This window comes from Amphiura filiformis, chromosome 7, assembly GCF_039555335.1.
Source record: "Amphiura filiformis chromosome 7, Afil_fr2py, whole genome shotgun sequence".
NCBI lineage: Eukaryota > Metazoa > Echinodermata > Ophiuroidea > Amphilepidida > Amphiuridae > Amphiura > Amphiura filiformis.
The window spans coordinates 49494774-49508273 of NC_092634.1; the positions used below are offsets into that span (position 1 = coordinate 49494774).

The following is a 13500-nucleotide window of genomic DNA, read 5'->3' on the forward strand; positions in this document are numbered from 1 at the left end:
TTTGTAGAATGACGAAAACTTGATGACGTCGAATACATCGAGTATGAATCGACCCTTAGGTAACTTTCAGTCTTATCATGTTAAGGGCTGGGGTATGAACGTTTGGACAGTATTTATTTTGGGACATTAGAGCACATCAGACATATCGAATTGCATTCTGAATACGAAGAATGTCATTCTGATATCAAATATTTTTGATTTTTTGAAATTCGCAATTTAATACACATTTTATGGCAAATCATTAAAAATTGATATTTTTGATATTTAACAGTACTTGAAGTAAACTTTGTAAATCTGATGATTTATACTTAAAGTGTATGTAGGTGGGATAAAAAGCCGACGATCAATTGAAAATTTTGACCTTTCGTATTGAAGATATGGATTTTTTCCCAAAACACCAAACAAAAATAAGGTCTTTTGGGAAAAAATCCATATCTTCAAAAATGAAAGGTCAAAATTTTCAATTGACCGTCGGCTTTTCCTCCCTGCTACATACACTTTAAGAATATATCATTAGATTTATATAATTTACTTCGAGGACTGCTATATATCAAAAATAATTTGTCATAAAATTTGTATTATATTGTGATTTTCAAAAAATGAAAATTTTTGAAATTCGCAATTTAATACACATTTTATGGCAAATCATTAAAAATTGATATTTTTGATATTTAACAGTACTTGAAGTAAACTTTGTAAATCTGATGATTTATACTTAAAGTGTATGTAGGTGGGATAAAAAGCCGACGATCAATTGAAAATTTTGACCTTTCGTATTGAAGATATGGATTTTTTCCCAAAACACCAAACAAAAATAAGGTCTTTTTGGGAAAAAATCCATATCTTCAAAATGAAAGGTCAAAATTTTCAATTGACCGTCGGCTTTTCCTCCCTGCTACATACACTTTAAGAATATATCATTAGATTTATATAATTTACTTCGAGGACTGCTATATATCAAAAATAATTTGTCATAAAATTTGTATTATATTGTGATTTTCAAAAAATGAAAATTATTTGATATCAGAAAGTCATGCTTCCTATTCAGAATGCAATTCGATAGGTCTGCGGTGCCCTCATATCCCACAAACAATACTGCCGAAACGCAATAAACGCTCACTTTAGATCCCTTAAAGAGGGCTTTAGTCATGTTTTCGTAACTCATCATAATTATGGAATTGTCGAAAAAGGACAAAATGCTTGCAGCTCCTTACTTAACTATTATTTATCCTCCATGTGTATACGCAAAGTTGCAATCAAAAACTGATTCGTCCGTCAGTCAAAATGCACAAGATCAATCAATATGGAAAAGTTACAGCATAAAACACAAAACATAGCAAAATACACCGCATATACACAGTAGTTTATTCGCGACATGAGTCCAAGAGTCATTGCCTTCAGTAGCCATTATACCATCAGTCGGTGATAGGGATGGGGCTGTCATGGCATTGCTCTCCATTCCGTCAGTAGTCACTTTGCCAACATCAGTCGGTGATGGCGCTGTCATGGCAGTACTCTCCATGTTACATACCTCCCCTCCAAGTACCACAAAAGGCCCTACAGAACAACTTTTACTGTATGAACCATCGGGGCGACTCAAAGTACAAGTAAACATACCACCGTTGTCTTGATCTGAAAGGGCGATCTTTAATTCAGAGTTATAAAATCCAAAAGAAGTAACTGTAGGCCCAGGCAAATATCTGTCTTTATTACATCCTGAATGGGACCATTTGATATCTACAGGTGGATAGCCAATTTCTGATGTACAAGCAAGAACTACTTCATCTCCAGAAAGCCTTGTGAGGTCCGTATTTGAATCCGCAATGGAACATCTTGGATCAGACGATATTGGATTGTAATTCACTGACAAAATGGCCGATTGGCTGGTAATAATAGATCCTCCTGCCGACTCAATCCTGCACGTGTACGTACCAGGATCTGTTATGTGGTATACGCCTCTAATTGTCATGAAATAAGTCTTAGAACCATCTGCATTGTCGTTGATTGAAAGGAAGAAGTTATCATCTACGGATGGCAGAATTTGCGTACCTGATACAAGTGGTTCTGTTCTGGAGTAAATTGTTCTGTCGATGACGACATTATTTGTTCCGAGATTATTCACATTGCATATTAGAATGGTTGTTCTATCTTCATCCACAGGGTTTGTTTGGAAAGAAGCGGTTACACTTTGGGCTAGAGATGAAGCTGGCAAATATAAAGTTATTAGAACAAGTGGCAAAAGATAGAATAAACGTCCGGCCATATTGCAATTCATCATCATCGGATCATCTGTCTTTTGCATCAGTGATCACCATAAATACCAAAATGGACGGTGCTGACCAGGAAACTGAGTGCATTCGATCACAAACACTTATGTGCTGTCTTATCATTATACTAGGTCTACCTCTAAGCATGCTTATTATTTTGCTGAATGGGTTTGTGACCTTAGAGCAACAATGTTATACATGTAGTGGGAATTATTCCAGCTCAATATCATTATGGCATTGTCATCAATTGTCATTTTGAGGCTTGTTGTTTATTAATTCCTTGGTCAAATTCTCTTAAGCCGTATTAGCTCGTATTGATTTTGGTCAGGGTCGAAATCTGTACTTGGAAGTTTTGTTTTTGTTTGTTTGTTTGTTTGTTTTTGGTTTTTTTTTGGTTGGTTTTTTGTTTTGGTTTTTTTGTTGTTGTTTTTTTCACGGAGTGAGCTGGGACACTGTACTGCTATATTTTTTCCCTTTTTATTTTTTATTTTTTAAAGACGGGACATTTACTCAGAACTCTAGTCAACAGCTTCTATTGTTATGCATAGTCGTCCTAAAAGTCGATGTTAAAATCAGCACAATACAGAGACACGCCTTTTTGCTATGAAATTAACTTTCTCTGACAAATATAAAGTAATATTTTTTTTCTTCAGTATATCAGTTAAAGTGCTTGGATACACATTTTTTTAAATCCTGGTGTTAAATTGTTTCTTTCAGTGTAAGATTTTTGGTTTTTATAGGCCTTAACTTCACCCGCGAGCTTTTTTTCGGAATTCATTTGTTAGCGTTTCAAACTATTATAGTTCGTTAAAGAAAGATATTTCCCACTTCTTTGTGATTTAGACAGTTGGGAAATATCTTTCATTAGCGAATTATGTTACTTTGAAAAGCACAAACGTTGACCCCCAAAAAAAAAAGCTCACAGGACAAATTGAAGCCTGTGAAAATCGAGGGTTTGAAAAAAATACAGTACTAAACATTATAGTTTTTTCCCGACATTTACTGAAAAAATGAAACGAGAAAATTAATTTTACAGTGAAAAGGTGAAACTGAAAATGTTGCTCATTTCAACACCAAATTCGATCGTTTGTATTGCCTCATTAAATGACTGAGTGAGCCTTGTACAACAATAGCCATCGGTTGACTAGTGTTCTGAGTGCACTATGTATAGTACATGGTATAATTTGTCAAGGGGACAACCATAGATTAATAAATGGGGACAACGGTGTCAATCAGGCCAATGCATGTCCCCGGTACGTGCATATCAATGCAAATTACTGAAAAACAACAATTTTTCGGATTTTACAATGCACAGCACTGACTGCAATTATTGAATTTAAATTCATCCTTCACAAGTACTATCACAATAATCTAATGTATGGTCCACGTCCGGTATCTCAACTGTCAACGCTTGGGCTTTGCAACTCAGGAAGTTAGGAACTATAGTAACCGAGTTCCTATAGACCTAACTTCCCGAGTTCCTGACGTCCACTTGAGAAATAAAGAAAATAGTTAACAGATTTTAGTCACAAGGAACTCGTGAACTCATATAAAATTCCTAAAAACTCAAGCGGTTCTTCAGTAAATTAGATACAACCCAACCGCGTTATAATTAAAACCACTTGATTGTTTTGGAGTTTCATGAGTTCACGAGTTCTTGACTGGTACGTGACTAAAATCTGTTAACTATTTGCAAAGTGCCGAAGTCAGGAGCTCGGGAAGGTAGACAGGCTTATTAACTTTCTGAGTTGCAAAACCCAATTCTTCTCAACGTGTCATCCGTTGCCGGCGCATATACCGGGCATCATGTGAAAACGGGTCACACAATAATTAGGCTGCGTTCACATAGAAGTATACTATTCGGGTATACGGTGCACGTTTTACAGGTGCACGCGTATATAGTTCAATCGAGCAAGGCAATTTTATAGTACCGGGTCACATAAGGCTACGATCGCATAGAAGTATACTATTCGGGTATAGGCCTACGATGCACGTTTTGCAGGTGCACGCGTATAGATTAAATCGAGCAAGGTAATTTCATAGTACCGGGTCACATAAGAGCTATTCGAAAAGGCCGTATACCTGCGTATAGTATAGTATAGTGGGAATCGCGCGTGTTCGATTTTAGTGCAGCGTATACCGTCCAAATTTTAAAATATCTAATTCTGCACATTATGACACCTCATTGAATGCAATGTGACCTCAAGAAGTAAAGTTACAAGCATTTGTTAAGACGAAGAAAATGGGTAACCTGACAAAATCGCTATTCGCTATACGAAATACGCTCATTCGATCAGGCTGAGTTCACATAGTATACTCCTATATGAACTCAGCCTGATCGAATGACCGTATTTCGTATAGCGAATACCGTATACTTCTATGTGAACTCAGCCTTATGAGAGAACTATTATAGTCTGGTTTTACATCACATCACACAGGACTGATTGTGATTTGCACAAATTATTTTATTATTAGCAAGTTAAACACATTTGCCTTTCAACAAATCCATTGTCATAAATTACGTTATCCTGTACAGTGACGTCACTTTGGTTCGTTCACATTTAAATATAACTATTTTCATACCACATGAATTTAATGATATTTTCTTCACCAATTATATCATCATTATTTTATTCTGAACAGAAAAGTTAAAGGTAAAGGGTTATTGTCCAGAAAACATTTTCTTATTTTTATTTTTGGCTATATAAACATTATTTTGATATTGCTCACCGAAATGGTCGTAAAACTAAAAGAAATGTTCGTAAATCTGAAAGAAATAATTCACATGCATAATGTTCAATCTTAACTTTCCATGCATAAGTCAGCATACGATTTCTATACACAAAATGTCACAAAAGTTATCGATCAAATATCACAAACGTTACCAGACGTAAGTAAGAGAAAGTGATAACCCGACAAACACTTACATACTGTTCGCTGATAAATAGCTAACATAAATAAGCACGAGCCAATAAGTTTAAAAAATTTTTAGGCAGAAGTGTTCGTTCCCAAAGACCCTATTTCACGTGATGTCACAAACGTTACCAACCACATATCTTAGAGTGTATGCTCGCTGATAAATAGCTAACATAAATAAGCAGGAGCCAATAAGTTTTACAAAATCTTTAGGCAGAAGTGATCGGTCCCAAAGACCCTATTACACATGATGTCACAAACGTTACCAACCACCATTTGACCCTTGTAAAAAAAAGCAACGTAAAATACCACTACTTTCATGATTTGTAATCACAAACGTTACCCAAGATAGGTCCTAAAGCGTACGGTCCTTTCAAGTTTTACTTGGCATAATTTTGACGAGCAGCCATGCCGAATAGTGTCTGAAATAAAAGAAAAATACGGGGAAAAGCAGAGGGGGAGAGGAAAAACAGCTTGATTACAAACGTTTCTTTGCCATTGCAACAAAATCAACAACAACAACAACAACTAATCAACGAAGATGATAATATCAAAAATCTGGTACAAAAAGCATCAGCAACAAACAATTATGTTAATTTATATTAAGTGAGTTTTCTGGTTAAAGACAAGATTCAATTTTATACAATTTGAACATTTTCCCAGATGAGTGAAAGAATACACATTGTAATTCTGTTAATTGTTATCACAAGACTGCACTCCGGAAAACAAAAGAAAATTGCCGGCACACAGAATGTAAGAAATAAGACGACTTTTCAGTAAATTATCGACAAAAGACTTCAAATCGGAAGAAGGAAATTCTGAGCAAAAGGATATATATTTTTGTATAAAATGTATAGTAGTTCTCGATACGCATGACGTCAAAGTCAGTGGAAATGGAAGTCTGATCTGACACTCATGACACTCCGGACGGAAACATTGAATTTGAGGTGATGACAGAATATGTCTACCTTTATTAAATAATAAAAAGGTTCAAGTTTTTGACAGAATAATACTATTATAGTATTGCTTTACTTTAGGACAGATATTAGCAGGATCTCTGATAGCTTTAGTGGTTAAGGGATCGGATAGCAACGTTTGCACCGTATTTTTTGTGAGACATAGAGCACATATCGAATTGCATTCTGAATAGGAAGAATGTCCTTCTGATATCAAGTAATTTTGATTTTTTTTAAATTGGAGATATAGAAGACATTTTATGGCAAATTATTAAAATTGTAAAATGTAGGCCTATATCTTTAATACGAAAAGTCAAAATTTTCAAATGATTGTCGGCTTTTCCTCCCAGCTACATATACTTTAAATAAATATCATATTAGATTTATAAATTTTATATCGAGACTGTTACAAATCAATTTTTTTGTAATTTGCCATAAAATTTGTATTATAATGTTATATCGCGAATTTCAAAAAATGAAAATTATTTGATATCAGAAGGACATTCTTCGTATTCAGAATGCAATTCGATATGTCTGATGTGCTCTCATGTCCACAAAAAATACTGTCCAACGTTGCTATCCGAGCTAAACCATATTTTGTTAAGGTACCAAACCAAACGTTCGGTGATGTCCTATAAACATGATAAACGAAAGTTCCTTCACAAGGGGGGGTCAAAAAGTACCATTACGTTTGCTAAAACAAACTATAGAACACATCGGTATAAGTGTTATCTTGTATGGTTGTAACTTATTATTGTTAACATTTCACATTTACATTTCAGGGAGGGCGGGAGATAGGGGAGGACGAGGTGGGAGGGAGGAAGGATGTGAGGGAGGGGAGGGAGGTAGGTCAGCCTCCTAACGAAAGCATTTTCGTTTAGGACGTCATTAAACGTTTGGTTTGTTCCCTAAATAGAGTCCCTTGGAGACTTATTTAGAACATATTCCATTTTGTAAATTATATGCCTCGGAAAAATGACATGCAGAAAGTTAGTACGACGTATATAAAAAATATACATTGTATATCAAAAGCAGCATAAACATGATAACGCAATAATTTGTTAACAGTCATGGCATATGGTAAAACACGCTCATGACATCTTTCATTTCAGGATTGAAAATAAATATTGTTGATACGGCTAAACATAATGCTGAAACTTTGCATTAATTTTGGAAAGTTACGTTCAGGAACTTTGTTCTTCAAAATTCACATTTTACAATGATGAGAATAATATGTATATGATGAAGCTCTTTTACTTATCAAATAATGCACTTTAATCTAATATAATATGTGTCAAAATATAAAGAGAAAAAACAACGTATTTTGAATATTTTTATAGCCGCACGGCCTACAGAACTATATTCAATTAACTCCTTGGCAGATTCCCGCTAGCCAATAGCCATTTAATTTGCATGGTCAGTCTTATTATAATTATGTCAAAATAATGTTCAAATTAAGCGCATTTTAAAGATATTTCTTCTTTTAAGCGTTTTATAGCTCACAGTTGGCGGATCTCATCTTTAAAACCATGCTTTTAAATGTCTATGTATAAATCATTTCATAAACCTTCGGTTGGCAAGAGTTGCTTCTGTTGTTTCTGCTGCTGCTGTTGTTTCTGCTGCTGTTGCTGCTGCTGATGATCCCGTTGTTGCTGTTGCTGTTCATGTTCTCTTTGATGTCCTCTTTTCTTCGATTTTTGTGAATTTCTGTTCTTATCCCCCATTATCAATTCAGTAATATCTTGATTAGAATTCGGATCCACGATTCTCATCCCCTTTCTGCTGTCACGATGAGAGTCCTTATGGTTACGTTGATGACCCCCTCCGAAAATATCAGCACTCGGCGATAGCGTCTGCTTATTGGATTGCTTGTTGCCATGACTACCACCAACGCCATCATGATGACTGTTTGGTTGAACTTTGATGAATGGGGTGGGGCCCATTGAAAACACCCCTGAAGTGCGGGGGCTTGGTGGAGGCGTCGGGGGCAATTCGCTTGGATGTTGCTACACAATGAACACAAAAAATGAAATGAAAAGAAGAGAAAATGGGTTAATGTCGTATCTGTCACCATGGATATCAAGGGCTATTTCCTGTCGCTATTTTAAGGGGGTAAGTAGACTTAGACATCCGGATATGAAAGTTATAACGTTCAAGGAGAGTGGGCTTAAAGTTCATTTATCATCACATTATGTTATTCCGACATCCATGACCTACATTATCAGGCTCTTCTAACTTAAAAAGGCGGCGCATTAAAGTGTCTAAAAGTCTCATATAGCCACACAGACCATAGGTATACCATTTGAGTCCACTCCAATAGGTTATTCAACATAAAAAGGAACCACTGAATCAATAAGCTTTGTTTGTACTCAAGCATTTGTCATGCTAATTCCAAAATTCATCATGTAAATGTACAATTCTGAAATTTTTAAAGAAAATTTGGAACTTGTCTGTGTCAGCAGTCGACACCCGTACGAAGCTCCTCGCTGTTAGAGATCAGATGTATATAACATTGAAAACAGTACTTTTATTCGTCTTTTTATTCATCCTCTTTTTATGAGAACAGCATACGGGAATTAAAGTTTCAGTTTAGATCAGTTTCAGTTTAGCTGAAACTGAAACTTTAAAAAGTTTCAGAAAGAACAAAATATGGTGCATTTTAAAGTACGCATTGTTTTATAAGCTTAATTCATTCACGTTTAACACTGGCATGCAAAAAGTATACAGATGGTTTAGAAATACCCAAAAAAATTGGTTTCAATCTTTTGTATGATGATCTATTCAGAAGCAAAGAACTTTGCATGACTATCGCTGACTTGATGATGAGTAATCATATATTTTGTCATGATAGTGTCAACTTCGTGATTTTGCAACTGTCAAGATGACATTTCCTCGGCACATTATTTGACAGTTGGAAACTCGTCATTTACTGTAACTTTTTTATAGTTTTAGCGAAGCGTGATACATTACATTAATGAAGTTTTCATAGCTTTTTCTAACTCTAGTTGGTGTGATGCAAAACCCTGATAGGAAGGTAAACATGGTAAAAGTGGGCGGAGAGAACATTATAAGCAACCAGAAAAGAGTACTATTTGGCACGCTATTTTAGGGCAAGCATACCTAATATTACGCAAAAAAATTACTTGCATAATTAACATGAATGGCGCGAAAACCTCAAAATATGTATATTTTCTACCCCAGCACTAATCTGGACCATATTGGATGCAGCATTGCAGCAGCCCCGGAGAGGTGAAGGTATACGGGGATGTGCCACGGTTTTGGGGTACCATTTCAGCGATTTTGGTTTTCAGTGGAGACCAATGCGCCCAAAAGCAAAAGCGCCCAATTAAAGCAAATTTGGGTGCTTTTTGGGTGTTTTGGTGAAAAATTGATATATTGATGGGTGCCAAAAACAGGAAAACGTATAAGTTACAGAGAAAGTCTGAGTTAAAAGTCTGCGTGGTACATCCCAGTACAAATTTTTTGAAGACCCCCCCCCCCCAGCAGCAGGTGGGGCGATCATTATTTGTTGGTTGTTTTTTGTGTGGTTTTTTTTTGCCTCCAAAGTGGCGAATTGTTTGTATTTTCAATTTTAATGTATACCTCTATGGAGATTTGGGTGGGGATTTCGTTTTTACTCATCAGTGGGCGAAGTTTTTCCATGCAAAGAGGTGGGTGAGACAAATTTGGCATGCCATACGGAAATTGGGTCCCAAATTTAGACATGTTGGAAGATAAATTAACCACCAAAATGGCCAACTTACAATTGAAACTGTTTCATTGTTATAAAGATCCTCCCTCCTAAAAACAAAACAAAAAACAAAACAAAAACAAAAAACACATTTCAAAAAAAGAGAACAGTTCCAAATTCCTTTTGTTAACTTGCATATAGCCAGGGATTTTACTTGTATTAATTTGTAGAGGTATACTTGCAAATGCTTGCAATATGATGTTTTCTTGAACACTTTGACAACAGTACCGTAAAAACTCGATAGTTATGTGTTTATACTATCGAGCGCTTCTGAAAACATGAAATTGTAATTTGTACCAAAGTCCAGCGTTTTAACAACTGAGCTAATCATGCTAATGGGGTTGAGACACATTTGCAGGTTTACTTGTTCGTATTATGTGTATCGATGATTTGCTCAAAACCCTTAACACTTTTGTGGATGGGGCTCTTCATGTTTAAGGATATACCGTATGCTAACTATCGAGTTTTTACGGTATAGGCTAGGTCCTATGCTTACAAATTGCAATTCCACCCGCATTTGCTCTTGTCGAGGGAAAAGCTCATGAGTCATCATTGCAATGTCAAATTGTGCATTTGATATTTAACAGGTTCGTATATTCAGAAAGACAACTTTCCTGCCATGCCCCTAGAATTTGTCCATTTCCTTCTTCCGACTCATGCTTAAAATAGTTTGAACGATCAACTTGCATGTCAGCACGTCAATGCGTATCTAAGTATAAATAATGATGTCCGTGCATTTAAAGGGTGGGTGCAGACCTGTAGCCAGCAGGATTCATTTTTGGGGTGCATATTTTGTGAATTTTCCTTCAAAAAAGGGATAATTTTCAATGTTTTTGTAAAGAAAAAGTGGACCTTTTTATTCGGATTGGCGTTGGGTCGACCCCCCCCCACCCACCCACCCAACCTGCACCCTGGCTATACATACGGCTTTGGGTATAGTAGTGGTGGTCAGATTTTTTCAGATTAAAAAATATATATACATTGAGATCTACCATTAAACAATCTATTTACTAATATTTTGAGTTTATTATAATCACAATTGCTCCATGCACCGGTTTTGATATGAGCACTCCGGCAACGGAACACGTAGTTTCGCCACCGCCAGCCCCAAGAAGATCGAATTGACTTTCTTTTACATTCTTACGTTAATTACAAGTATCTCAAAAAACAACATTGCCTATATCATGCATAAGATACGTATGCTACGGTCACTATGATACTATGAATTTGATTTGTCGCTCACCTTTCTTCCATCTTTCCCCTTGGACGGTTCTTCGTGCCTGTCATGTTTGGTTGATCCTGACTTCTTCTCATTTGCCTCTTTCTCAGATTTATCCTTCTTCCCTTTGCCTTCCTTCGGACTGCAAGGAGGTGTATGACCATTGGTAACCTCATCGGAATGCTTATCAACCCATGGAATCATCGATTCTTTCAGACATCCCAAATTGTCCTTGGTGATCTTATCTTCATCTCGCTTAAAAGTGACGAAGCGCAGACCATCAGGAGCAAGTGGTATCTTAAGACCTTTCTTCGCTTTCTTCCGAATCTCTCCATACTTTTTAACCACCTCTGTATCTTCACCGCGTTCTAGGACATAGTGTAATTCTTCCAAGATCTTCCGATCTTCACTAAGCTTCTTCTCTAAAGCCTTGCAAAACACGTGGAGTTCGTCTTCACGAGTTTCGAGTATACAGTCCAGTTCTTCTCCCAACTCTTGCTCTCTGATCTTTATCAACTGCATCATATCCTCGGCTGCCTTATGAATCTCAGCTTCTACTTGGTCTTTCTTCTCGCGCAAAATGGCGCTCTTTCTTCTCGCAGTCTTCAGATTCCTCTCATCTCGTACAATCTCATCAGCTATATCTCTTAAATGTTCATTGCAGAAATCTCGATGTTCTTTGACCACGGTTGGGAGTGGCACAAATTCATGCTCAGGTTTCGGATGGCTTTCAAATGCACATTCGTGACACATGGCGATCTCACATTTTTGACAGAAAAGAGCGAGATCTCTTCCTTCATGAGAAGTGCACGAATTACGTAATAATTTCTGCGTATGCGAAGTAATCTTCTCCAAAAGTGACTCAAGAATAGGATTCCGAGGCAACGCCCTTATACCTCCTTCTGTAATCGGTGTAGGCTTCTTACAAGATGGACATGTCACAGATATAGAATCTCGATCTCGTGGTTGGTCTTCGAATAGGAATGTCAAACATTGAAGACAAAATGTATGATGGCAGACAAGATCTCGCGGTTCTTTGAAGTTGCCGCTGCATATTCCGCATTCTAAGAATGCTTGGGATATCTCACGGAGCACTGTTACCCCACTGCTCGCCATTTCGAAAGATTCTTTGTAACTTCGTGTCAATCGAATTTGTGCTATACACTATATACCATGTCTTAACAACTTGCGAAGTACACTTTACTAAAGTTGTCCTTAAGCTGAGGTGAAAGTCTGTTTTTTGTTACCAGCGGGAATAGTGTTACATTCGGCTATCAAGAGCTAACGTCATGTACAATAATTAGTAATACACACGACATGGAACTTGGGTTGGAGATTGAGAGTTAAACTGATTCAGATGTAATCCCGTCATGCCTGGCGCAGGAAACAGCAAATTATGGCTTGTGTTTGAATGGCATTTTTCTTAAAGCGGCCTGGCAATTCCACATCTGCAGTTTCTTACTCACGCTTGTGGATACTTGCATGTTTTATCTGTGGTTTGTAATTGGCGGATGTGAAGAATGAGTCTGAGGAAGAGCTTGTTTGATTAGTCTGCTGATAGGAACCTCCGGCTTCACCTATTTTTTTTTTCTTTTTCGCATTTTGCGCAAAATGAGCTAATATATACTGTATCATATTTGGATATATTAGTAAAGTTTTAAGTAACACGCATGACTATCAAACATACCTACGTGTATATAGGCATTGTTTCTAAGTTAAGGGGTTTCATAGGGACCTTCTTAGGTTAGCCCCTATTGAAAAGTAACACCAACTGTCATGTGAGCGAAATGAATAAAAATGTGTGAATGTATTAAATGTTAATTGTTCAATGATGTTTATTTATTACAAAATGAATTCCAGACGTTTTTGTACGTAAAGTAAAGTACCAGCGTACAAAACGTCTATAAATTCATTTTGTAATAAACATCGTTGACATGGTTGAATAACATTTAATACCATTCACAATCACACATTTTTTCTATCATGCGATGTTACGTGAGAATCTTCACTTTTTTGTGTGCGAAATACAATGGGCCAGTAGGCCTACATGTCATATTGAATAGGCCTATACAGATACTGTCACCAACAAATGATGGGGTTTATTTTTGAAAAAAATTATTCTTCATCTGACCAGGTCATTGTGCAAAATTATTCTTATAAAAACCGATAGAAAATGGGGGACCAAATCAAATTCGTGACATTTCTCTTAAAGAAGTATTTCGTAATCCTAGCATCCTCTATTTATGTCATTTTTCATTAGATATCCAAAAAAAAACCTATTCCCAAAATTTCAATTGATTCCGATTTTGCGTTAGTGAGTTATGCATGATTATGTGTATTACACTGCTCCATAGACAAAGCGTATTTTGTACATAAACATTATGTAGCCAG

The 13500-nt window shown here is 36.4% G+C and overlaps 2 protein-coding genes across 2 annotated transcripts in view; one reads left to right on the plus strand and one right to left on the minus strand.

Annotated features, from left to right (window-relative positions):
• LOC140157272 (uncharacterized) overlaps positions 1-370 on the plus strand; it is an 84473-nt gene extending 84103 nt beyond the window's left edge. The window contains exon 2 of the mRNA XM_072180400.1: positions 86-370. The gene's annotated coding sequence lies outside the window, so the exon portion shown is untranslated. The remainder of the gene's footprint in view (positions 1-85) is intronic.
• Positions 371-4680: 4310 nt separating this feature from the next.
• LOC140157270 (uncharacterized) lies at positions 4681-12360 on the minus strand. The gene is made up of 3 exons (XM_072180398.1): positions 11134-12360; positions 7707-8145; positions 4681-5605 (listed from the first exon to the last, which is right to left on the minus strand). The coding sequence occupies exons 1-3, from the start codon at positions 12223-12225 to the stop codon at positions 5523-5525; spliced, it is 1614 nt and encodes a 537-aa protein (XP_072036499.1). The 5' UTR covers positions 12226-12360; the 3' UTR covers positions 4681-5522.
• Positions 12361-13500: the final 1140 nt, after the last annotated feature.

What these genes read in the sequence shown, in the direction of transcription:
- LOC140157270 (XM_072180398.1), bottom strand. Translation starts at nt 12,225, where the DNA reads ATGGCGAGCAGTGGGGTAACAGTGCTCCGTGAGATATCCCAAGCATTC. An exon ending in AGGGGAAAGATGGAAGAAAG is followed by an intron (nt 8,146 to 11,133) that starts GTGAGCGACAAA and finishes TTCATTGTGTAG; the next exon opens with CAACATCCAAGCGAATTGCC. An exon ending in GCAACTCTTGCCAACCGAAG is followed by an intron (nt 5,606 to 7,706) that starts GTTTATGAAATG and finishes CTTTTATTTCAG; the next exon opens with ACACTATTCGGCATGGCTGC.